We start from the raw sequence: 26,305 nt of genomic DNA, 5'->3' as shown, positions 1-26,305 counted from the left end.
TTGTCTATGCAAGAGCCCTTCCTTGGGAAGGTTACTGACCTTCCCTTCCCTTTTGGCCATACATTTAACTTCTCTGTTTCTGGTAACCCACAATCAACGTCCACAGGATTTTTGCAGAAAATATACAGCCCGCGAAGACTGATCCCAGTGCAGAGTATTGACATGACTCAGATTCCCAAGATAAATTTCTGAAAGCGCATGTGACTTGTGTGCGCTCCGTGTAGTTATATATTCCTGTGTGGAGGCTGAGAGGGAATGTGGGTCTCGCTGGTGCCTGCTTGCTATCTGGGAGCTGTCGCTGATCAGTTAATGCCTTGCTCTAACCGTTGTGTCACTTTTTCCCCGTGCTTCTTCCTTGGTAGACTTGCTTGACCCTGATGAGCAGAGGCCATCTAAGGAAGCTGATGGCAACGGAGATGTGACTTCAGGAAGAAGTCTCAAGGCACAGATGCTGAAAGATGTGTTTTGGGCATTTGGTGTCGCAAGTGAAGCCGCTGAGGCCAGGCAGGTCTGTCCAGGAGGGGCTGGACAAGGTCACTTGGGCATCCGCAAGATCCAAGAGACCTGCCAGTACGAATCCTGGGCCAGTAAGCAGTTAACTCCTGATTGCTATTTTAGAAAAAGCCCTTGGCACCTCTAGCGGCTGAAAAGCCAACTGTCAAGATGTTTTATTTTTTGGGTAGTGTCATTAGGAATGGGAAGGATCTTGCGTTGCGTTACACTGCCTCGGGTACTTCAATTGCAGGCATGGTTTACGTTCTCGCTTGCATTTTCTGTCTCTGTTTCATCAGTCCTTATGGAAAAAAAAAAATGCTGTTCGTTGAAGTGCTGTCCTCTGCACTTCTCAGGAGCGTGTCCCCAAAGGATAATGGGGTGGGCCTGTAAATCCGATCATTTTATAGAGGTCGTAATGGAGATCATGGAAGTAACTTGTGTGTGGCTCAGCTCCCGAGTTTGTGCACCCTTCTTCTGCTCAGGTTCGGGTAGCGGTTTTATGCCAGCTGCTCAAAGGCAGCGAAAGGCAGGCAGCTGTGCGTGCTGCTCTGTTCTCTGCAAGGAACGGGTAACTGCTGCTGAAAGCAGGATACGCTGCTTACAGATCCGAACGCAGCTTGGCCCAGGAATACGTTTCCTGGGTGGGTGCGGGAAGCCCTAGGAGGTGCGGCTGTTGGTGACCCCAAGGATTTGCTGGGAGAAGCAGCCGCGCATCCTGGTCAGCAGGGAGATGCAGACACACGCTTGAAATCTGTGCTGGGTGCGCACCTGGAAACGAGCCGTGGTCTTGCACTGCACGGCAAATAAACCTGCAGCGGGCCAGCTCGCCGAAGCCAGCTTGTGGCCAAGCGCTGAGCAGCAGCGGTCGGGTCAGGTGGGGTGGTTCGGCTTTAAACGCAACCTTTTAGCTTTGCCTTTAATCAAAGCCACGTGGGTTGTGCACCCAGTTCCACTCTCCTGAAGCATCTGCAAGAAACATCTCATGCAGAAAGAAATTGTGCTGGAACTTTGGCACCGTTTGAAAGTTGGCAAAAAGAAAAAGGATGACTTCAAAGTGGTCTTCAGTGTTCGAGGTCACGGGCCATAATTCATGCACAGCACTTCCGAAGAAAATTTGTTCAGTACTGAAAGCATCAGCGTTGACTGTAGCTTGCAGGCAGCTGCCTGCAGCAGAGGAGACGTTCCTGGAATGAGCTCTTCTCTCCACCTTTGATCTGAGAAGGACTGGTAAGGGCATGCCCCGACACAGGGCATCTTTACAGCCTGACTGTTGTTGTGAATGCGCATCAGTGGGATAAGGATAGAATAAAATCTGTCTTAATAGTGCCTGCGCTGTGCCCTGTGCACTCTTACGTTCTTGGACATAGTGGCTAGAAAATGCAAACATGAGATGACTGTGGCTGATCTTTATTCTGATTGTTTAACACAATTTCCAGGGGCTGAAAGGCCAGTGGAAACTTGAAGGCAGAGGCTATAACAGACACAATTGCTGCCTCAGGCTTGTGTCTGCTGTGTTGCGTTTATGTCAGAGTTTCTGTGCAATTTGTCAAATTAACCTTGTGTATGGTAATTTGTTCTTTCTTGCTTAGAAATGAGCCACCAGACATGTAATTTGTGTCTCTTCCAGTTCTCAGTGTAAACTAACTCCTGCCCAGATGATGGGATCTGGACCAGACCTTCCATAAATTTTAACTGAGACAATAAACTCAGTAGCAGTGGTACCCCTGAGCCTTGCTTCTGCTCTAGATCTTCAGCGTTTTTACTTAGAAAATAATGAAAACAGTAAACTGTGGTACTTTGGCATTTTTGGAAGGGGCAGTTGTGCTTTCTATCAGCGCTCTCTGAAAGCTGTGATTTTGTGGAGCTGCTCTAGTCCCTGCCGAGCTGCAGTGTGGGCTGTGCCTGGCACACGCACACGTTGTGGTTACCAGAGCACGTTCCTAAACCGGTCTTTAGCAATACAGCTGGGCTACTTGTAGCCTGCGGAGAGCCTACAGGGGAGGAAATCAGCAGTGCCATATGCCTGCACCATAACCAAAGGTGATCTTGGAGCCCTCGCTCAGGTGGAGGAGGATTTAAAATCCTAAGATCTAAAACCTTGCTGTGCACGTGCTCTGAAAACCATACGGGCCCTTCATTTATTTATTTATTTATTTTTATTTATTTTATTTATTTATTTATTTATTTTTACAGGCCCTGCTATTTGTGAGCTGCCCCGACTCGGGTGGCAGCGGTCGCTTCAGCAGCTCTGCTTGGGGGTAAGGAGAGCTTTAGGCAGCGCTCACCAGGGCGGTGCAGGAGCGGACGCCGTGCGCTCTCGCTGCTGAGCCTTCCCCAGCAGCGTGATCCCCGCCCTGGCCAGCTCGTGGGATGAACCCTGCGCTGCCCGCCGCGGTGCTCGGCCCCCTGTGCAGCGCTGAGCACCGCGCGTGGCGGCAGCACGCGGCGCTCCCTGCTTCGAGGCTCTGCCTGCGCGGTGAGAAACGCGAGTGCTCGGGTTTCCGTAAACACACAGCGATCACACAGGCTGTGGACAAATCTTTTCCAGCGCTTGCTCTTAAAAGGCTTAAAGTTTTATGGCATTTGTTGGGGGGTGGGGAGGGAAGTAGATTTAAGTGCCTGCGCCCTGGCGAGCAGCCTGCCCCAGAGCTGCTGGCCTCCGTGCTCGGCTGGTGGGAGGAGTGGGGATGCTCACTGCTAACCCAAGTGCATTTGTTGGCTGCTTGTGGATTTGCTGTTTTTTTTTTTTTAAGTCTTATTTTTTCATTTTTCATCAAAAAACCCAGTGCAAAGTCTCCTTTCTCAGACCAGTTTTGCACTTGCTGTTCTCTGAGTGATGGCGTGCGAATTCTTTTTATCTCACTGGCCACTGCTGAGGTTTCCTGGCAGAAGATGCGTGCTGTGCCCACCAGAGAGGGATGAATGTATTCTAAAAGCTAGTTCTGAAGAATGTGCACCTGAACAGATCACTTCTAGGGTATCCTTTAATTCGGGGTGGAAGCCTTGCTTGTGGGAGCTTCCCTGGGGGAGCAGAGCATCTCCTGGGGGAAGGGTTTTGTGCTGGAAGGGAGCAGGGGCACAGCCTGGCGTTCTGAGGTAGTTCTGATGGTAGCGGCGTTTCTGTACTCGTCTTTGCATTTTGTCTTCTCAGCGAAGAGGAGGCCCTGTGCTCCGGGTACCCTGCTCAGATGTGTTTGTGCCGCGTGTCCCTTGGAAAAAGAGGGGAGCGGCGGAAACCTGGGTATCTTCAGAGGCATTTCAGCTTGGCGGTGTTGTCAGCTCTCTTGTCCTCGCCATCTATTAAATCTGTGTCGCCAGTGACGACTCTTCCTGGGCTCGCTGTGAACGTGGGCAGTGCTGACCCACGCGAGGTGTGCCCGGGTGGTTCTGCCCTCAGCCTCTGCGACGCGTGGCCTCGGCGCTGAGCGCGGTGCCTCGTCCTGCGCTGGAGCTGTGCTGAGACCGTCGTGGTGACAGATCGCCTCCGTGAGCTCTCTCGTGTGTTTTGTTTTCGTGAGGAAGATGCCACAAGGAGACACGACTTCTGCTTGTAAATGATGCAGAGCAGAGGGAAACTCCTCCAGGTGTTTCCTTGCAAAGGATTTGGAGGAAGCAGGAGCCAGCCAGATCACTTCTGCAGCCCCCGCTCAAAGCAGAGGTTTGGAGTCGTGCCGTGCGGATCTGACCCCTTCAGCACGGCTCTCCTGGCTTGCTGGTGGCTGTGACCGAAAGCTTTGACACGACAGCGCTGAGAGAACAGCCTGTTTTTTTTTTCTTTTTCTCCTTAAATCTGATTGTCGCTAATCTGTACCCATCCTGACTGCAGCCAGTTGTAGATTAATCGTCCTGTAAATAGAAGCAAATTGAATCTTTGTGCAGAAATCTCAGTACGACGCTTGCCATATGCTTGTTTGGGTTTTGTTTGCGACTTGGTAGGTTTAGTGAAAAGGAAAAGGAAGGAAGGAAAAAAATCTCAGCTGTTTGTCATGTGGAGCTTGCGGTTTGTACGAGATGTGCTGAACAAGCTTGTAATGCGTTGAACATGCGCGTTGCTTGCTCTGCGAGCTGGGGAAAGCACCTCCTGGGGCACGCGCCTGCTTTCTCCTGGCCATTTGTGCCCTGGAATTAAGTCGTCATAAAAAATCCTCTTTCCTTGTACCGAGGAGGGTAAAAATCCCAAGAGGTTTGGTGTCTGTGCTTGTATCCTCAGACTTGACGCATGGAAACTTTAGGCCTCAGAATGAAGGCGGTTTTAAACTGCTTTTTGGGATTCCTTGAACATAAAAGGGAAGGCAGATGTTTTACTAGCTTTACAGCCAACCCGCTCCCTGGAAAAAAAGGATGTGCAAAATGCCAAGTGGATGGGTAAAATGCCCCACGCTCGGGGTGCAATGGGGGGCGTTAGCAGCTGTGTGTGTCGGCGGTGGTTGTGTCTGCTTCATCTGCGCTGAAAATGCTGGTGCTGGTGGCCCTGGGGGCGGCTCTGGCTGTCCAGCAGAGCCAGCGGGTTTCCTCGTTCTGCTTGACAGTTGCGGAGGGCACGCTGCCTGCTGCCTGCTTCGCGGAGGGGTCTGCAGGCTCTGCTGGTGGACGCTTGGGTCAGGTCAGCGCTGGAGGACCGGAGAGCTCGACCTGCCCCACGCGGCCACCGCCTGCAGCGTCCAGCCTCGGTCCCCGCTCGGCACAGCGCAGCGGGAGCGCCCTGCGCCGCTGGCACGCCCGGTTTCCTTCTCTGCTGCCCCCCGAGAGAAATTTCTGTCCGCGATGAAGAATGGGATCGGCCTGGTTATACCCCTGTGGACCGTGGCGATTCCTCAGCATCGCCTCCGGTCGGCTGGCAGCGTTTCTGCACGCCGCCCTTACGCGAATCCACGCGGCTTCCCCCTCCCTGGCTGCTGCGGTGCCGCTGCTGCTCCTTCCCGTCCCGCTGCTCGCTCTCGGCTCTGCCGGCAGCAGCCTCTGCAGCTTGCTCCGAAGGGCATTTCCTAGCTCTGCGGCTGGTGTGAAGGTTTCTCTGTGGCTGCAGAGCCCTTGACTCAGGTAAAGCCGTGTTAATCTTCCAGCACGATGGGACGGCGAGTTGAATAAATTAGCAGGGCACTGTTAAAATCAACCTGCTCTCAACTTCATCTGTGAAAGGCGCTGTAGGAAGAATAGGTGGGTTTTAATCTGAGTCAGTGGCGTGACTGATGAGGCCTTCCCAGTTTCTCGCTCTTACGGGGGCATTGGCTGCTGATGTGGTTTGTCTGAACATCGGGGTGTCTCCGGGCTGTGATGTAAAGGGCAGAGGGGAGACTGCTCCTTGTGTAACGAGATTGACCCCTCTCGTTTTCTAGCATCTCTGCTTTGGCCATGGAGAATGGTCTGCAGGTTGTGTGCAAGGTTAATGGAAATGGAATAATCTGTTTGTTGTCCAAATGCTAGCATGCGAGGTCTGCACGGCCTCTGCTAAATGCCGGCGCTGTCCTGAAATACTCGAGAGGGACAGTGGCGATCGGCGGGCTCAGCCCGGGGAATGCTTCTTGCAGGTCCTTCTGTGCAGCGTTCCCCTCTCTCTGTAGTTAACGTACCGATTTCTTCAGGCCATGGGTAAATATTTTGGTGGCAATGCATCCCATTACCTTATTTTTCAACCAGAAAAAAATGTTTATGTAAAATATATCCCCCGTAGAAAACACCTCAGAAAATTCTTCACCCAAAAATATTTTTGGGTTAATATTGGAAGCAGGATCTTGTGCATGTGACTTTTTATCCAGGCAATTAAACAAGAAAGGCATCTTCTGAAGCAAATTTTAGCCCAAGTCTTGGCTCTTCCTGTGGGTTAGTTCCCACCCCTCCATCCGCAGGCTGGACTTTGAGAAGGGGGACAGATTTATGAATAAATGGCTCAAACACTAAATGCCTTTTTGAAAGCGCTCCTGCTCAATCCTTCTCCTCTCGCATCACGAGCAGCCACCACCAGCTTGGCCTGGGCTCTGCTCGGCTGCACGGTCCCGACCCTGGTGGTGGCACAGAAGGCTCCTCGCTGGCAGGGAGAGCTTTGCCCGTGTTGTTCCCAGATTCAAGGATTAGTGTCACCAGCCCTTGAGCCTTTAATATTGTTTTTATTTTTATTTTTATTTGATACGGGCTTCTCCCTGGGGGCTTTCACACCCAGATATTCTCACTTCTTTTCAGGGGAAACACACCAGGGTCATCTGCCCAGCTGGTTTTCCTGGGGACAAAGTCTGAGTGTGTAAGAAGTTTATCCCTTTCGTAGGCTGCTCCGCTTGCCTGTCAGGAAGGAAAGGTGGATGGACAAAATGCCAGCCCAAGGCTGGGCCAAAGCTTAGCTTGGTGAGCTCTGATTTTGTTCTTAGCTGTTAAGATAAATACGGTTGGTGGCCTGATTTTCATTTCTGCTTGGGAAGTTCTTTCCAAATACGTACTGAAGTTTCATAGTTCCCTGTGGAAGTGTTTTTTTTTTTTTTTCATTTTTCATTTTCTGCTTTCAAAAGCTGATGGATGTTGGCAATATCCTGGAGACAGCAAAGTTTCTCATCTTTGCGTAACCTCGGGCCATCTGCCAAAAAATCTCATGCAAGTGCTGGAGGAAGGAGACCCAGTGGCTGCAGGGCTGTCTTGCAACCACTGCGCTGGAGTACTCGCGTTTCTTCTGCAGATTTCTGTCCTGATGGCAGAAATAGTTCAGCCCGGTGCAGGCTTTCTTGCTGAAAATCAAGGTCTGCGTGGGTTAAACAGTGAGAAACCTGCCAAGAGGTGAGCTCTATTTAAAAAATGAGCTGCCTTGATTTGCGGTGGTCTCCTCACTGCGTCGCCTCAAAATTTCTTTGGTCATGGTTGTTCAGCCCCCGCATGAGCTGCGCCCTGTGTGCCCTGGGAGACCTTGTGCCAGAGCCCCTGTGTCCGTGTAAACGCTTCCAAATCAGAAAATACTTCCCAGCTGGCGAAGCAGTCTGGTGCCCGCGTGGGTGCTGCAGGCTGGCGGCAGGGCTGCTGCTCGCTGCGGTGCGTGGTGGGGATGCAGCCTCCGATGTGCGTGCCCGAACTGCGCCCGTCGTGATGTAACCGCAGGGAGCGAAACCCCAGGGTGGGGAATACACGTGGGTAGGAAAGGCAAGGGCGCCGTTCGTTACGTGACGGCCACCTTGTGCTTCTGTGAGGCTGGCGCAGGGGGTGCCCGCCGTCCTTGGGACTGGGATGGATTCGAGCCCTGCGGAGACCGATGTTTTCACCGGAAAGCTGTAAGAGCGAGGAAATGGGAATTCGGCATTTAGGATGTAGAGTCAGGTGTGCTGGCTCTCAGGCTCACAGCAAGCAGTGATTTTGAAGTTATAGAAGAAAAATCTCCAGGAGGAGAGAGGGAGCATGTTGCAGAAGCCGTTTCCACAGGTGTAACTTAATTTGTGTTTGGATTTTTCTGTGAAGGTGCCCAGTGAAACAGAGCAATAGTGGCAGAACGTGAGCAGGCAGTATTGGCCCTCCCAGCTTAGGGAAGAAGCCTCAGGTCAATGTTTGTGTAGCATCTCACTCTTTTTTTGCGGATAATCCAGTTTAAAGAAGTTCTGACTTGCTAGCTAGAGCATTTTCAGCACCCTCATGAAGCTGAACGTAACATAATGAGGTCCCTACACGTGTTGTACCCACGTAGCCCAGCTGAACCCAAAAAGCTTTTGAACTGCCGGGGCTGCGGATGTAACCCTGACCTCTGCGTCGGGCTGCGCTGCTGTTCCCGACTTCCCCTCTGTAGCTCGGGCTGAAAGCTGAAACACCGCCGGCCGCTTGGACAGCGAGCATGTGCTGTGCTGAGCAGCCCTGGCTCCCCGCCGAAGGTCTCTGATGCCGTCTGAGCTGGGAGAAAAGGAGAAGTGGAGCTTTGGGAGAGGCGAGACTACTCAGAAATGGTGCTCAGCCTTGCTGGTGGAGGGGAGGTTTTAGCAGTGCAGTTCCGCAGATGTCTCGCAGTTGGTCACGTAACGATGCAGAGGTGCAGAAGCCCCGTGCACCGGTGTGTGCGCTCATTCCCTTGTAGTTAGGACACCCCCTGGTATTTACCCCTATCCATAACTCCCTGGGAAGCTGTTTTAATGCCACTGGCACGCATGTGCAGCGTGGGTGGCAGGGGCAGTCCCGTACCCTTTCCCAAACCAGTGTGCCTTGCTCGGTTTCAGGAAAGGTTGAATTTCAAAGGGCAGTAGCTGATCGCCCTGTCACGAAGCAGCTTAGCCCCCAAGCATCCGTCGTCCTCGCTCGCTTTAATCAAGTAGTACCTGGGGGCAGAGCATGGCCTGGTGCTGTGCACCACTTGCTGCGTCCTATTAACTTCCAGCGGAGCCACGCAGCTGTGGTTACAAAGCCCATATGAGCAGCATCTTGCCAGCTTTTGAAGCAAAGTCTTTGGCTGTTGTATAGAAAGCTGTGATATCACAGAAACCCGAACTGTGGAGCTAGTAGATGAAAAACTCGCTGTCTACTTTTCTTCCCTTTTTATCTTTGCTCTGTTGCTAAACCCGTCTTCTGAGCTCTTACCATAAAACAACGAAATTCCTTTATAAGATTCCTTTTTTTCCACTGCAAAGCGGGAACGTGCAGCTCAGGTATTCCTCCAGAACTGGAAAGCGGGTCCTTAAACAGCGGTTTGCTGTTCCTATTACATCACGCCATGTAGCTCGTCTGTCAGGCAGTAGGATGCTAAAGATCAGACCCTGGGAGTTTCGTAGTGAAGGCCTTTCTAAATAGCTGAAAGAGCTAAGTTGTCAAGCTCTGTATATTTAAATTTGTGGTATTAAATTTGTGGTATTGTGCGGTGCCAGGAGTTGGACTTGAGGATCCTTATGGGTCCCTTCCAACTCGGGATATTCTATGATTCCATGGTATTTAAGTGGCTTCTTTAAATAAAGAGAGAAATGATGCAAATAATGTTTTAACAACCAGAAGATGATGCAAATAATGTTTTCAAACATCTTCTGGTTGTTAAGGTTTTTGCAAAATCCAGCATTCTGCAAATTGCTGTGCTTCTTGTGGGTAGGGTGCCTGAGTAATGGCACTAATCTTACATTTTGATTCCCATGTTCTGTGTGCTGTGGAGAAAACAAAGGTGAATGCTTTGGTGCTGCCTCGTTTCAGGGTACGAACTGTAACGGGACAATGCTGTCCGTGCTGCTGGGCGCCGCGGGACGGAAGGAGTCGTGTCCCCGGCTGGGCACGAGGGGGCTGAGCACGTGCGGGGACCTCACCGAGGTGGTTTGGACTGTGGTGGTCCGGTTCCACTGCCTCTCGCCACGCGTGGGCTCTGCCAGGCAGCCATCTGCCGTCCCTCCCTGCACAGCTGTAATTTCACATCTCTGAAGGTGAATCCAGTAATTAGCTTTGCGAGGGAGCAGCAGAAAATCCCAGACACCCAGCAGCAGTCACCTCTGCGTGGTCCATGCCCACACTTAACCCCTGGGCAGCTTTTTGCAGCCTGCCCACGTGTTCTCCCATATGTGCAGCTCTCAGATTATTGCAGAAAGTCGGGAATCAGAAAATCTGCCTGGATCACGTTATGCAATAGTTGAGCTGCTGGCGGTGAATAAGCAGATCCAGCTGAACAGGAGTGCTTCTGAAGGGCACCTCTTACTCTCCTGCATGCGGACAGAGGAAATGGCTTGTTGGCTCGGAGCTGGGTCAGGTGCCTGCCGTGTGTGTGGGTGCTGAGCGATGGGAATTGATTTCCCATGCAGATTTGCACTGAGAAGTAGCTTGAAGAGCAGAGTCCTATACAGAAACAGTTTTCTTGGGTGGGAGAGCAGGGCTGTTTTTATGTGACTAAATCGATTTAGCAAAGTCACCTTGGAGACCTTTGTTTTCTGTGCAAGAGAAAATCATTTTAGCAGTTTGCTGAAAGTGAAAAGCAATCCCTCCTGGGACCACGCCAGTATGTGCCGCATCATGAGGTGGGTGACTCTGGAAATGAAAATCAGTGCTTGGTTTAATTTGGAGCCAAATTCACTCCTCCACAAACAAGCGTCACCACGCCGTGTTCACTGGGTTTGAACTTTCCCGGTGGTGCTGCTCTGAACAACCGCAACCTTAGGAGGTGCCGAGAGGCTTTTCCATGGCTGCACCTCGAGCTTGGACGTGGTGCCAGGTTAACTCCTTCCTGCGGAACGGTGTCGGGGCCGAGCAGGTAAGAGCCCTCAGAGCAGTGTAGCTGGTGTAGCAGGGCCCTTGAGCTCCTGCTCAGCTACAACAGCTGGCAGATGTCCGGCCTTCCGCGTAGCACTCCACCAGCACTGAGGTTGGTGCTCGTGGTCTCTCCGGGGCAGCTCGCTGTACCCTTGCCCGTGTGATGTGACGTGGAGAAGGAAGCAGCTGCAAAACTGCTCTGAGCTCTCTGGGAACACGGGGAGATGCTCCTGGAGCTGGCGGGCATGGCCTTGTGCATGCCACGCTGTTGGTACGAGCCGGTTCGTGTGCCTTAGTAGAAATTTCTGATGCTCAACAGTTGATGACTTGTTCAGCTGTGAAGATGCGACTTGATGTAAAGTGATAGAAAAGCTGTGGCCAGTGATGGCCGTTGGACTTGAGTGCATTTATGTGGGTGTCATGAGTGGCCCGGGGGTTGAGAGGGGCTGGGCAGCTGCTAGGGAGATGGAGGGAAGTCATTAGTGGAGGAAGAAGGGAATATCTAGAAATGCCCTGATCAAATGTGAATTAGATGAGCTTTAAGGTCCCTTCCAACCCAAACCGTGCTGTGAAGCTGGATGAAGTTGAGTAAAGACGAGTAAGATTCTGCATATGGAGGAGGATCAAGATCAGGAGGGACTTGGCATTGCCCTGTAAGGAGCAGCACAGGCATCTGCCCAGCTGGGGCACCTTAAATCCAGAAGAGGATGAACCAACCCTTCTGGGAGGGCTGTGCCTCGGGGGGCTGTGGTTCCAGGACAAACAGCTGGGTTAAGACACCTCAGAGAAGAATAGCGGAGGGGAGATGCGGACGCTGGCTGATGCAGGCTGTTCTGTGAAACGCTGGGGCTGAGCTTTGTGTGCTGAGGCTCTCTCCGGTCCTGCCACTAAGCCTGGTGGTTTCGTGTCTTACTGTCCGTCATTTCTTGCGCCGGTGCTGTCTGAGTGAGCGTCTTCCCAGAGTGGTGATGCCTTTGTTGAAGGCTGCATGATGCACTCAGTAGCTTCTGATAAGCAAATACCCCCGGGTATTTCTAACAGGCCCCTGTCTTCAGGAGTTAAAGCTAATGATGACAAACTTTGAGAACATTCCTTAGTAAGGACTGTGCTGCTGGTTTGGGGGGAAATAAAGGAGCCATTAGTGGCTGAAAGAAATTCCTACAAATTCCCTTGATTCCTCCTGGTACTGCAATTCAGTGAGCAACTGTGCAGTAATGTATTTTGCTGAAATATTAGAAAAATCCATCTAATTATTATCTGACATCTGTCTAATTCCAACAGGTCTTCGTGTCAGGAAAAGAGCTGGAGAGAGGACTCTGGAAATGATTCAGGGCAGGGCCACTGAGGAAAACGTGAGGCTGATTCATCCCATGACAGCATTGCTGTGCTCCCATCTCTTTCTCCAGCGTGATCCCCTGGACCTGGGGAGATTGAGGGTTTTTAAGAAATGTCATAGGACCTGGTTTACCTCTGTGGTGAACGCGCTGGGCAAGGTTAACTTGTGCTGGGGCAGAGCACAACACTTCCTGGGGCAGAGCTGGGCAGGATGGGACGAAACGGTTGGGTGGTAAAAGATGGAGGAGATGCAGTGAGGGTCAAAGGAGACCCTCTGATGTCCTCCTGCCTGCAGATCCGGCTTTCAGCTGCTCCAGGCTGTGTGAGGGGCTGGAGGGATGGGGGTTACGGCAGCCGCACCCCCGGCTGGAAAGCAGGCAGCCCCGTGGGGGTGGGCTGTGTGCCGGGGGTGGGCTGCGTGGGGTGCTGCCAATGCCGCTGTGCTGTGGGCTGTGCCTGAGCCGGGTGCTGGGAGGGCTGTGGGACTCAGGGGCTGAGCTCTTGCTGAGCTATTTTAGGTGTCTGTAAGTGCAGCAGTGGGTGGAGAGGCAGTTTCAGGACTACATTAGGCATTTGTCTTTGTACCCAAATGCCTTTGATACATCTAGTCTTTGCTTAAAAAAAAAAAAAAGTGCCTTTAGGTGTTTCTGAAAACATGGCAGGCAGTGTTTGAAGCGCTGACTGTCGGTTTGTGTGCTGTTCCTGCACAGCTTTCGTGCTCCGCAAGCCAAAGTGTCCCTGGGCAGGAGGGCAGCACCCAGCCGGTGCCTGGGATCCGCCGGGCGGCCGGGCGGGGGGAGCTGGCAAGGGCAAAGAGCGAAACGAGTGCAAGATGAGTGATGGTTTCAGCTCTGGTAAAGCGAAAAGCCCCCGAGGAGCCGACTGAAGCTCTGGAAATACTCATTCGCCCACGCCAGGGGGGCAGCCCTCACAAGCAGCAGGGAGCCATCACTCCGAAGGGACCTGCTGCGTCTCTGCCCTCGTCCCTGCTTTGGACCAGCAGAACTGCAGGGCAGGATGGGGATGCTTCCTGCACTGCTGTCCTTGGTGGAGGGGCTCTGCCCCTTCACATCGAGCCTGGGGATGCTGCTGTAAGCAGCCATGGGCTGTGCCTGCTGCAGGGTGGGTTGAACGAAAAGCCTGATCCCTGGATAACGATCCGAAGGAAGGTTTGTCCTAACCTGGAGCTCCATCTTCTTGCAGCTGCTTTGTGAACTGCTCACTGAGAATTAGGTGCCATAGTAGCAGCATACCCATTTCTCCTTGCTTGGCTAAGCGGGGGTACAGCGAGGGTTGATTGTTTGGAAACTTTGGCTCCAGAATAGCTGCCCGCTCTTGGTGCTGATTAAACCTGCTGAAGTGTGCAGCAATTCTGCCAGCAGTAAAGGTGTTTTAACAGCCCCGGAGGAATTATGCCACGCTCATTTTCTTTACAAATGAAGATCTTTGCATGCAAGATCTTATCAAACTTGGACAAAAGAGAATGATTGAAGGGAGAGGGTATGGAAATGTACGAAACTGGAGAGTAATAAAGGTGGGGTCGCAGGGGGAGAGAAGAGCAGCAACGCAAACGAGATGAGAAATGCCCTGGTGGTGTGCGGGTCTGGGCCCATGGGAGCGTCGGTGGCCATCCCGGGGAGGGTGGGTGCGGAGGGATTTACGCTTCCTTGTCCTCTATTCCTGTGCAGGACGCAGGCGGAGATGGCCCACACGTGCCGTGGAACCATCAACCTGTCGACGGCCCACATCGACACAGAGGACTCGTGTAACATCGTGCTCTCCAACGGGGGAAGGACGTACCACCTGAAGGCCAACTCGGAGGTGGAGAGGCAGCGCTGGGTCACGGCGCTGGAGCTGGCCAAGGCGAAAGCCATCCGCATGAGGAACAACCAGTCAGGTAGAGTGCGGCTCAGCGTGCAAACGTGCAGCTGGATCCTTCTTAAAACCTCCTTGTAAACCAGCCCTTCTGTGCCTGCTAAATCGTGCAGAAACCCTAGCAGATACCGTTTCAGATGCAATTAAAAATAGCTGTCTGTTTCCCAAAGAGTCGCAAAGGGTTTTAAGCAATACTGCATGCGCCAAACGTCTTCTCATCTGGTCATGCAGCCTTAAGCCAATCTTTAAAGCCCCTGGGTAATGACTGTAAATTGTGGAGAGCAAGTGAAAGTGAAGTTACAGCGCTGCTGCTGGAAGGTAGGACGTGTGTGCCTTTCTCATGGAGACCGGGGTGGTCAGTGTGGATGCGGAATGCTGCAGGAGGCACAAAGCACAGTGGTGAGTGGCGCCCCAGGGAGCTCTGATTCATGACAAAATGCCGGAGCAGTGCCTCTCCTGTTCACCCCCGGTGTAGGGTAGTGCTCTAGATGAATGATGCATAAATCTAGCTGCCTGTGTATATTCCCTGTCTGCCCTCTGCACACACTAAGCTCTGGTTTGGTATTTATTAGTGTATATTTAGGACAACTGCATTATGTAAAGCTGTCAAAACCCCACGCGTGCTCCTCCCAAGAGCGTAGTTTTTACTGCTCTGTTGTGTAACAGATCTGGTAAGTGCTTAACAAACAATATTTCTGAAATATTTGTGTTCATAACTCTTCTGGGATTCACATTTGGTTTTCTTCCACAAACGAGGATGGCTTCAAATCACAGTAAACAAAAACCATGTATGTATTAAAAAGCCAGCCAACCACCCCTTTTGTCCTACAAAACCACTCTGCTCTTATCTTGAATGCTGGAAATCAAACCTTATGCAAGAGAGAAGATGTAGGGAACACCTGCTTTCGTTACATTCTGCTTAAAATGAAAACATAGCTTCGCAGTATGGTAAGATACTGGCTGCCCAGCTTGGGGTTGCTTTTGTTCTGAGTTTTTGTAGCACATTGCTCTCCTGGTCCGGGTCTGGGGCTTCGGGACATCTATAAATGCTGCTCTGTGGTATTGACCGCAGTGAATATGTGTCCATAGGTAGTGTTCACGAGGCATGAGGCTTAGCTTCTAGAATTGCCACCGAGGAAGGTTGTGGTTGGGTCACTGCATCAAGAAAAAAAACTCTCCTTCCCTAGGGGAAGTGCTGCCTGTGTTCACCAAAACCACGAGGCGTTGCGGTGCGCTCGATGCAACTGCTGGGCACGGCTCTTCTGAGCGGCACTCGGGGCTGTGTGGATGTCTGAGCAGCACTGCCTGATGCTGCCGCCTTATGAAAACACACAGTCAACAGAAAATTGGTTTGACCGCGTTTCTGGAAGGCAGCGCATTAGTGTTTTCATCTCTGGATGGGTGGGACAGTGGTGCTGGCCGCTGAGCGCAGGGCGGGCGGTCTGTGCTTAGCGTCCTGTTTTACAGAGAGCAGCACAGCGCCAGAGCATAACCGGCTCGGCTTGCAGGGAGTGAGCCCCCAGTCCTGGACTCATGTGGTCTGACTTTTTGCATAATTAGCTGTCCCACAAGGTCATATAGAAGTTGATTAGTGCGTGAGCCATTTACTCATTTCCCGTAATTATTTAAGTATGCTGTGTTCCGTGGCACCAGCGTCTACAGATTTAATTACATAAAGTATCGTGAACCCTCTGTCCCGCAGTTCTGCAGCTCTGGAGCGTACGTAAATGCTGATGGGGAACACAGCTGACTGAGGAGAAGATGGAAATTTCTGGACACGCGTGTTTTGCCCGGCTGAGCACGGCATCGTGCAGTGTGCTTCCTGCCTGCCGGCCATGCGAACGCTGCTGATCCGGTAGGGGAAAGCTGACCTGGGTTTGACAAAGGACCTTACGTGCAGGGGAGGTCGGCCTCCCTGTCTCCAGGCTCTGGATGCGCTGACTTTCTAACTTCAGCCAGCTCAGGCCATTGGTTCGGGGTAGGAGCAGCGTGGCAGCGATGCTGCCTGCAGGTGCCGATGCCCCGGCTGCCTCGCCGTGGGGCCGTGCCACGGTCCGGGCCGGCAGCCGAGGCGGGGAACAAAGCCACCGATGGGCCTGCCCGGGCTGGGCGGGGGCCAGAACCCAGCAAACGGGCGCCGGGTCCTTGTGCTGTGGAGTTGAAGCTGAGGACTTGGAATGACTCTGCGCTGAATGCTCACCCAGCTGATGTTTAGTCCCAGTTAGAGACCTCGTAATTCAGGTGGAGAATGGACGTGTGTTAGGTTGGACAGTTCTGTTTGAGTCAAAGTAGAATTTCTCGTGCTGTGAATGCTGGGTCTGGCACAGAGCCTCGAGCTGCGTATTTGCAAGCAGAGGGACGAGGCTCTGGGTTTGCTGAAGGAGCCCTTAGGTCCTTCAGGCCTGCTCACGTGGGAGTCGTCCGAGTCGATTCCTCTTGCCCTGAGTGATCCCCAACGCCTTTCCCAGCCTTGTATTTCTGCAGCAATCAGCGCTCTCTTGCTGCTTTCCCGTGCCCTGGCAGCACTGAGGCACGAGGAGGTGGAACGCGTGTGGCTCTCGGCCGCTTCCCCCGAGGGCTTTCTGCTGCTGGCGGTGTAACGGGGTGCAGGTGGTGCTGTTCGGCTCTGCAGATGCCCAGCTGCTGGGAGAATGTTTTGCTGGATGAAAATTGCCTTTTTCCCCAGTAGTTTTCTTGAAGTAAACTTACACAGAAACATTTTTAATGTGAGTGTTGGTGAGCTCGAGCCGTGTGTTGAGAAGAGGTGCTCTTTTCATAGAACTGCTTTTCGTTTCTATTTTTAAGAAATAGCGAACCCTATACCCAAACTGTGAGATGGGAGACCTTGCTGCTTCTTCCAGGTTGTAGCTGAAGGGGATCTGGTTTCCCCTCTCTCCAGTGCAGGGCTTGGACTATTTTGGTATGGAGGCACGAGCTGGGACATGAGCAAGTACTCGCAGATGTTACGTGAGAGCTCGCTATCTGTGTCCGTCCTCGCTGATGAGAAGCCTGCCCGGTGTCACGAGCAGTACCGCGTGGATTAGCGGCAGAAAGCGAGAGCGGAGATGAGTTGCCATCATATATCTCTTCTCAATTACAACGTCACACTTAATTCCATTAAAATAATCCCAACTTCTTATTTCTAACTGCCTTTATAAGGGGTTGGTGAACTTTTCTCTCTTCCTTATGCTCGGTTTTCTCTCTGCCGACGTGGCTTGGAGAGCGTGAGGTAGAGTTGATGACTGTGATCAATGCCTGGGTTTTGAGGTAGTAAAATATCGTTTTGTTTTAGGGCAGTATTATGAGGTACGGGAATTAATTCTGTGAAATTCTGAGTGGTGGATATTTGAGAATTATTTTCTTGGCTATGTGAGGTCTTCGGAAAAGCCTACAAGGGAAGGGTAGAAATCTGTCCCTGGTGGCCTAAACACTGACATCTCCAAAATGAACTCAGGCTGCTTGGTTCCTTGGAGAGGTGAGTTGATAACTTCTTTTGACCCCCTGCTCTGGGGTTTGTAGGAGGAAAAGGTGCAATCCCCTCCTGTGCCTGGGTTCGCTTCCCAAACTGGTGCAGAGTTTGGGCCGACCAAAGGCGTGTTTGATCAGCATAGTGCTGAAAACGCGGGAGTTAACTGGGTAGGTCAGTGCTCGTGTCTGTGCCGCAGGCAGCTCACCTGCCCCACCTCTGCAGGAGGTGCCCAGTGCCTCGTGCTGAGATCAGGGCTTAGGAGATGTCAGGGCAGAACCAAAGCTGGGCATCACAAAGAAAAAAGAGAAAACCTTGGCCGGTGGCTTGGGGTGGTGCAAGGGAGGAGGATGGAGGTGACCGGTGGTGCCTTTTACCCTGCTTCTGGGCTGGGTTTCTGCTGCAGCGCAGAGTAAAGGGGGATCAGCTCTGGAGAACAAAAGCATTGCGGCAGAGGCCAGCGGTCCCACCGGGGTGCAGGTCACACGCAGCCTCCCGGCGCGTGGTTCTCCTGCTTTGGTGCGCTGCAGTCAGCCTGTCTGTGGTGCCTTACAGCATTAAAGTGTCCATAATTAGCTATTCCAAAGCTTTTCCTCTGACTGCGCTAGTGATAGCCACGGTCTTGTTGCTTGAGGAATTTCGTCTGTTTTTCCCCTCTTTCCAAGCAAGGGGCTTGCTTGCTAAAGACAGTCTGACTTGGGAATGGGATGCTGCAAAGCATCTGCAACCTTCCCTGCCCGGCTCTGTGAATCGCCCTGTTGTTGACGTCCTCCCTTGCCTCCGGTGCCTGTCCCTCGCGTTCCTGCTCCGACTGTGGCATGACGAGACAATCGCCCTCGTTGTTGGCTGCGTGCTCCCGACGCCAGCTCGCTGCTTGCTGGAAGAGCGCTGGCTGTTCCCAGCTCCGTCAGTGCCTTTCACAAACACGCTCCCTTTTCCCTTCCTCCTCGGGGTGCTGCTGCATCCCGCTCCTCTGCGCGGCTGCTTGGCTGCTGATCTCCCTCGGCTCGCGGGGCGCATGTCGGGAGGGGTGCTCGCTGCCAGCTCTCCCTTACCTTGCTCTTCTAATTAGCTTTTGATCCGCACAGTCTGGATTTTCCCAGCGCTGCCGGCTGCTGTTTGCTCTGCCAGGAGCTGCTGCCACGGGAAGCGTGGTTGGCAGTTCTGCTGAGACAGAGCTCTTCTCTCGGGTTTCCCAGTCTTAACCGTTCCTAATCAGGGTTTTGAACTTCGGAGACTCTCAGCCAGTTTTTTCCCCCTTTCAAAAACAGCAAGTGGGATTTCTGTAAGGGCTTCACAGTGGTGCTTGGCCCTCGGGGTTTTCCATCTGTATTTTTCAGTCTCTGGGAAGTCCGTGTTGGCCCTCTGCGTCTTTCTGGCAGTGTCCATAAAAGACTAATCCCACTGGCGGTTTCAGTCCGTTCCTGGAGGTAATCCTGCGTGATCTGCGATGTGTCACTAATGGAGCTGTGAGACTTAATGCCGATCTTATTTCGGAACGCTTATTCTCTGTGAAATAACATTCCACTGTGCTCATTTAGAAATAATTACGCTTCGTTATCAGCTGGGGCCCTGACATCCCGGGTCGGGTGCAGGCTGCGTTCAGAGGATGCCAGCATCGAGGCACAAAGCTTTCTGCCGGCCGCGCTTTGCGGTGGTGCCAGGGAGCTGCCGGAGCCATCTCCGGTGGCTCTGTGCGCGCTTCTCCTGTCCTCTGTGCTCTCTGGGCTGCTGCCCTGGATTTCCTAACCGTTTGTCTTCACTGCTCAAACCTGACCTTTGGGGAGGGACCGAGACAACCCAGCCCTCACATCCCCAGCGTCCGTCCGGAGCTGCGTTCTGGTGGGATCTGTGGCTCCTTGTTTCTGGTGCCTCTGCCCCACCATGGGCACGAGTGCGGGGCAGGATCCGTCCCTCGCTGTCACCGTGCTCATGGGCATCTCGCGTCGGGCTCTGGGGCTGAGGTGCACAGGAGGTGGCTGTGTCTCTGGATCTCCCGAGGCTGCGTGCTTGGGTGTTTGCAGGGCTGGCTCCACCAGCAATTGCCCTGAATGGAGAGGGTTTGGAAGCATTGACCCACTTTAAGTATGGGTGCATAAAGTAAGTGGCCGGAACACATATTGGCATGTTCTAAGAAATTGAAAACTGGCAGGAAAAAAAAAAAGAGAAAAACCCTAGTGATTTCCCTTTTTCGTTGTTTTCAGAGTGGATCTGATCAGCCTGGGGAATTTCTCTCAACCTGAGCGGTGCGTAGGCTGAGTCAGGGCATCTGCTGATCCCAGAGGAGAACCCTGCAGGGTTTCACAAACCTTGGGATGTGAGGCCTGGGGGGCAAATCCTTAATCGAGTCGACTGAATTTCTGCAGCTGATGGATCCCCATAGATGGATGTTCAGCTGAGATTCAGCCCAAAACCTGCACAGCTGGAAGCTGCTTCCCTGCTTTGGGCTGCAGTTCCTGCTCGCACTGCATCAGATGAAGCTGAGTTTTAAAGCAGCAGAGAGCTGCTGTCTGCACCGTCATGAGGATGGGGCAATCTTTTAGGGTTTTCTTGTAGCTCACAAGCTAGGAAAGGCCCTTTTTTTTTTTATTAACTTGTTTTTAATTCTCCTGTTACATTTAATTTGCATGTTGGGAGCATTACCCAAACCCTTCGCAGGAGGGGCAAAGGCTGACCCCCACCCTTTAAACATGACAAAGAGATGGTGCTCACTTCTGGTGCTGCTGGGCGCTCTGTGGGTATGCTTTCACGTGACAGCGTGAGCCTGAAAAACACTTTTTAGGGTTTCAAAAATGCAGTTGAGGGAGCTGATACTTCGGTAGGCCGTGTGCAGGCGAGGTGTGCTCCGTGGCAGTGACAGGGAGCACCGCCTGTGCTCACTACTGGCATTTGGGAGCTTTGGGGGCTTCTGGAGGCTGTGCTAAGAAAACCTTTAGGGAAGAAGAAAACCAACTGAGCCTGGCTGGGCCGAGCAGTGAGTGGGGTGTGGGTTTCATAAACTGCTTGTGTCCAGGGCTTGGGACGTGGGGTTTGAGGTGCTCACATGCTGGCCTGACCCACACAGCAATCTCTGGGTCTGTGAGGCTTTGCTGATGCTGTGATGTACAGAATGTATTTTTTGTAAGGGAGGGAAAAAAAGTTGTTTTCACTGTGATCTTAAAGAAAGTCTTGAGTTTTTGCTCAATATTTTTGTTTCTGTGAAATGTGCGTGTTTCTCGTTTCCTTATTTATCGGCCTCTCTTCTCCTGCACCCTGGACAAATGCTGCTGCCTCTTGCTGTGGGTGCGTGCGTGATTTGAGGAAGTGTTAATTCCACTGTTTCACGCCTGTCAGCTCTTTGTAAATAAATGCTTCCTTTGTCTAATGCTCAGAGGCCTTTTTGTTGGTTGTTTGATTTTACCATTTTTGCACACTTTGAGAAAAAACGAATTTATCAAGGTCACTTGTCAAGACTGCAAAGTGAAATCAATAAAACAGGAAGTGTGTGCACACGTCTTCCTTAATTCATGATTAATTACCTCACCTGGTGACTGACGAGTGGTGTGTAGTCACTTCCCCAGGTTCGAAACATCTCCTGCCTGTCCCTTGCCTCCATCAGGTTTCGTCCTCTGCCTGCGGGGGGCTCGGACGCATTTGGGGAGTTTTGCTGCGCGTGAAGGAGCCACTGCCCTGGTGCTGGTGAGGAGCCGGGTGGGTGGGCACGGAACAAGCCATTGGGATGGCTCCAAACTGCTCCCACACGAGTCCCAAAACCCCCGAAGCACCTGCGAGTTGTGCTGGCTTCTGGGCATGGCTGCGGAGAATGGGATTCAGCGCCCGGTCCTTCTGCCTTGGGTTTGTTTTGCTGTTGGCTGCTTCTCAGGAGGAACTGCAGACAAACAGAGGCAGTGGGTGTTAATGCTGGGCTTTGTCTGTTCGAACGAGGACTTTTTGGTGGGGTTTGGTGCCCAGGGGTCCCAGAGCAGCTCGGTTCTGCCCCCACAGCAGGTTTGGTGGCCTCCTGCTGGTGTTAGGCTATGGGGCCGCACTGGCCAGACCGGAGGAATGTGCCCATGTATGTTCTTGATTTCCCCTACCTTTTCATCTGATTACGGCACACGTGACCTCTGTGTAACTGCTTGCCTTGTCACTTGTGTCACTTGTCCCTCCAGGCTGGTGTGACTGTGTGTCCTGAGAGCAGGATGGAAACCAGGCTCCTTTGGCTCGTGTGCCCAAACAATTCCAGGGTTGTTTTACGTGTCTGCCTGCAGGTGAAGCAGCGAGCCAGCCCGGGCAGCTGTGAACCTGAGCTGTGCTGCTGAGATCTTGTTCGCAGGCTTCAGAGCAGCTGGTATTGTGAATATTGGGATTTTTAATTCATCTGGTGCGGTGGTGAGATGGCCAGGGCTGCTCTGGCAGGAACCAGCTGCCGGCCCCATGGGAAGCGTTGAGGGGAAGCTCCGAGCCAGGTTTCCTCTGGAGCTGTGGAGCTCTGCTCGCTGAAACACCTGGCTGTTGTGTGAGCAGCTCCCAGCTCAGTGCAGGCTGGATCTTCAAAGTGTGCCTCTGGCCTTGCAAAGCCGCCCTCATCCCTGCTGCTTGTCTTCTCTTCCAGAGACTGGCTGCAGCCTGGGCTCGTCAGCCTGTTCCCTGCGCTCTGAAAGCCGCTTCTCTGCGGCTGGCAGAAGTGGGAGGGACGTGCTGTTTCACTCGCTGTGCTTGCTAATATTAGCTTAGTCTGTCATTTTGCTAACTTACAGCTGCAGCTGGGACGCAAGTCGGTGAGGATGCTTCCTTGCTGAGCCCCAGGGCGCTCGTTTGCTGGCTGTACTGCTGGGCTGGGCCCAGCTCTGATTTAAACTTACCCTTGGACTTCCAGGCCTGATGGCTGATGTCCTGGACCTACAGCAGTGCCTTCACGAACCCGTGCCGTGTAGGTTCACAAGCAGCAGCTCACTGAGCACAGCGCGTGCTGAGCGCAGGCTGTGCGCTTCTTTATAGCTGGTAGGGGCTGGGGGGAGCCTGCGGCTGCAGGGAGAAACGAAGCAAACAGCCGCTAGTTCCTGGTACGCTTAGGGTGAGGTGCATCACAGCCTCTTCCAAACGTGGGTCCTTTCTTTTTTTTATTTTCCATGGAGGATGTGATGGTGCTGCCTTCTGCTGCAGGTACTGCTGGCATCAAGTGCCCCGAGTGGCTCTGGAGCAGCGTTGTCTGGAGATGCTTAAATCTGACACCTGGGCTTTTCTGCACCCATCGCATCCATGGGGCTTTCCCGGTGCTGTTAATGGCACAGTTCCCACGTGTGGTGCTTTCACCCTGCTGGGCAGCTGAGCTCCACCACAGCCACTCTCTGTCCCCCTCCCCAAAGGGAAAAGGGGAGAAAATACGATGAAGAGGGCTCAAGGGTTGAGGTAAGGACAAGGAGCGCTCAACAGTATCATCACAGGCAAAACAGACTCAGCACAGGGAGATGAATGGAATTCATTACCTATTACTAACACGCTAGAGCAGTGAGAAACAAAAACTAAAAACACCTTCCCCCCATCCTCCCTCTTCCACCTTCTCTCCCTGAGAGGTGCAAGGGAATGGGGGCTGCGGTCAGTCCCTAGCACTTTGTCTTTGCCGCTGCTTCTCGGTCCCTCTCTGCCCTTGTTTCACGCGGGGTCCCTCCCACGGGATGCCGTCCTTCCCGAACTGAGCCTGCGGGGGCTGCCCACAGGCAGCAGCTCTTCAAGAACTGCTCCCACACGGCTCCGTACCACGGGGTCCATCCCCCAGGAGCAAACTGCTCCAGCACGGGTCCCCCACGGGCGGCAGCTCCCCCCAGGCCCCCTGCTCCTGCGTGGTCTCCTCTCCACAGGCTGCAGCTCCGGCCCGGGGCCTGCTCCTGCGGGGGCTCTCCATGGGCCGCAGCCTCCTCCAGGCCACATCCACCTGCTCCACCGGGGGCTCCTCCACAGGCTGCAGCGTGGAGATCTGCTCCATGTGGGACCCATGGGTGCAGGGGGACAGCCTGCTCCACCAGGGGCCTCTCTGCAGGCCGCAGGGGAACTGCTGCTGTGTGCCTGGAGCACCTCCTGCACTCACCTCGGTGGCTGCAGGACTGGTTCTCACTCCTCTCTCCCAGCTGCTGTTGCCCAGCTGTTTTTTTTTTTTCTTCTTAAATCTGCTCTCTCAGAGGTGCAACCAACATCACTTAGTGGCTTGGCTCTGGCCAGTGGCGGGTCCCTTTGGAGCCAGCTGAAACTGGCCCTTATCTAACATGGGGCAGATTCAGGGCTCATCTCACAGAGGCCACCCCTGCGGCCCCAGCTACCAAAACCGTACCACATAAACTCAAGATGCTACGTGGGGACACAGAGTGCCCATGAAGTGGTGACAGGCGTGGCTGTTACTTAAAGGCTCAAAGCAAGCGAGTTTCACCCATAAGTGTTTTGTGTCACCCTGAATGACATAGCAGGGGCTTTTGTACAAGTGGGAGCACGCCTTGGACATGGCAAGGGGGAGTGTTTCCAGCTCAGATAACTGGCTCGGTGTATTTCTGTGTTGTTATTAGGCACTTACGATTTGCAATTGCTTTTTTTTTTTTTTTTTTTTCCTGGCACAGAGAGAGGCTATTGGAGGAAAATCAATTTTTAGGTCTGAAAATAAAAACAATTCTAATTAGAAATAAGTCATTCAGGCATGAATGGGTGCAAGGGAGCCTCCTGCTTCGCTTTTTGTCCACCTGAGCATGTCAGCTTCTGCACCACACCTGCAAAACGGAGAATTAGATTTGAGCTCAGTGTGGGCAAGGGAAATGTTTTATTCTGGGCTAGTCTGGTTGCGATGCTTTGGTTGGAAGTAAATGAAAACCACCGATGAGCACAGGGTGGTCTGGAGAGTCTCACCAGTAAGTTTAGGTGATCCAGCAAGGAGAAGAGGAGTTGTCCTACGGAAAGAGAACAGTAATTCCCCTGGCTGCGGTTCTAGGCATGGCTTGTTCCACCCTTGAAGCGCAAACCAAGTCCCTCCATAGTTCTTCCTGGGGCTAAATTAGTTATTCTCTGTGTTCCTGGTTTCTCCCGAGTGCTCTGGGCCAGGGAGAAGTGAGAAAACCTGCCAAGGGACTTGTTTGGGAAGGGGCAGCTTTCCTTTAAAGAAACCTGGTATGCCTGGTGCAGGCAGCCCCCTGGAATTGCGGGGTAGCGCTGATGTGTGCGGCTTTGGGTGTGGGTTCGATGCGCTGGTTTCACTTGTTACTGAGAAGTTGGTGAATTGGGACTCGTGGTGATAGGATCACACAGTCACTGGGGTTGGAAGGGACCTCAAGAGATCGTCGGGTCCAACCCCCCTGCCAAAGCAGGGATAGGACCTGACCGCATCAGCGCGCAGGGAGCTGGAGGTTGCCAGGCTGTGCCTGGAGAGCACTGCTCGGGTTCCATCCCTGTGGGACGGGTTGTGTCCCTTGGGGACGGGTGAAGAGGCGGTTTAGGTGTTCTGCAGTCGTTTAGGGCACTGCAGAGCATTGCATCCAGTGCAGGGGCCCAAGGGAATGAGAAACTCCACCAAAATGACCCTAAACCACCTAGAAAAAGGCTGTGGTGGCGGCGGCACTCGGTTCCCCGGGTGGCACGCTGCTCTCCGCGGCCGTAGCAGTGTGGGTGCCGTGGCAGAGGCCCGAGCTGGGTGCTGGCGCTTTGCTGGAGCGATGCAGCGGTGGCAGGTTGCCCTCTCCTGGCTCGTCTCCTCCACAAACCCCGTGTTCCCATTGCACGGAGGAGGGCTGGCGGCACGGGGCTCTCGTCGCCTGGGATCCATCATGAGGCTCCTGGAGCTTTTGGGTAAGGGACGTCCCCGCAGAAGGCCGGCAGTGAAGGTGCTGAAGGCGTTTGCTCACTGTCGGTGCCTTTTCAACTATCCCTCAAGGGCCTCTGTGCCACAGGGCTTTAGTGGGCAAAGCCTGCTTGAGAGCTCTCCGGAGGAGCAGCTCTTCCCAGGTGTGAGCCCCGGCAGTGCTTGGATGCACCGGGCTGCTCGGGGAGGGGGATCTTCAGTGGCAGAGCCCCCTGGGGACCGCCGAACGCCCACCGCACGGAGACATCGGTGTGGAAGCAGCTCCTCTGCCCAGCCTGTGCTGGCACCTCGTGGTGCTGCGCGCTCCTGCAGCCCTCTTCTTCCTCCTGGTGCTGAAACCCATTGCGACACCGCAGCTGCTCCCTGGGGCGCATCCCAGCGATCGGGCCTGGTGCTGAGCTGCCCCGCTCCCGACGGTGGGGGTCTGGGTCTGGGGAGGAGGTGCTGAGCCTGCCTGGTGGCACGGGGCTTGGGTTTGCTCCCCCAGCTCAGCGGTCGGCTCCCCGGTTTCAGCGGTGCAGCATCAGCTCGGTGCGAGCGTGCGCCACGCAGGCGTCCAACAAGCGCAGGTGTCCGTGCTCCTGGGGCGCAGCGGTTGCTTTTGGTGGGGCAGGGCTTGTGGGGTGGGGTAATTTCAGATGAAGCAATGCAGAGGATTAAAACGGATGAGCTTTCAGCGTGCAAGTCCTTGAAACGGATGGCTGGGGCTTGCAGGGCGTGGGTGGTCAGCAGTGGGAATTTATCATTCCCATGGAGTTTAGAAGCTTTTAAGCCAAAATTCTCATGCTAGGAAATGAAAATCAACTCGGTGACAGAGAATTTAATGCCACCTTTATTCTCCTTGTGGGTTAGGGGGCAGAACTGCAGGCTGAGAGGGAGCTGGTGGTGCTGCGGGTCCCAGGTGCGTGACAGGGCTGCTGATAAACGTGCTGGGGGGCATCGGATTTTAGTGGTTTGGTGCCTCCCAGCCCCATCTGCTCCTTCCTGGGGATGGAAGGGGGTCTCCCAAAAGAGGTCCTTGGTTTTGCTGCCCGTAAAGGGGCTCACGCTTTGACGTTCTCGCTTTTCAATGTGAAACGCAGTGGGTAGTTCCCGTCCTGTGCCCGTTTTCAGCTGCACGGAGCCAGCAGCGATGCAGGGCATCGCCTTGA

General features: G+C 53.3%; 1 protein-coding gene across 1 annotated transcript in view; it reads left to right on the top strand.

The window, feature by feature from the left end:
- The window catches only part of OSBP2 (oxysterol binding protein 2), a 97,261-nt gene that overhangs the window by 11,821 nt on the left and 59,135 nt on the right, over positions 1 to 26,305 (top strand). Inside the window, exon 2 of the mRNA XM_040577061.1 lies at positions 13,686 to 13,894. Coding sequence (XP_040432995.1) covers positions 13,686 to 13,894 — 209 coding nt within the window. The remainder of the gene's footprint in view (positions 1 to 13,685; positions 13,895 to 26,305) is intronic.

Source organism: Cygnus olor, chromosome 17 (genome assembly GCF_009769625.2).
Source record: "Cygnus olor isolate bCygOlo1 chromosome 17, bCygOlo1.pri.v2, whole genome shotgun sequence".
In the NCBI taxonomy this organism is placed as follows: Eukaryota; Metazoa; Chordata; class Aves; order Anseriformes; family Anatidae; genus Cygnus; species Cygnus olor.
Note: the sequence above shows the minus strand (reverse complement) of the source record. Positions and strands in the feature narration are given on the sequence as shown.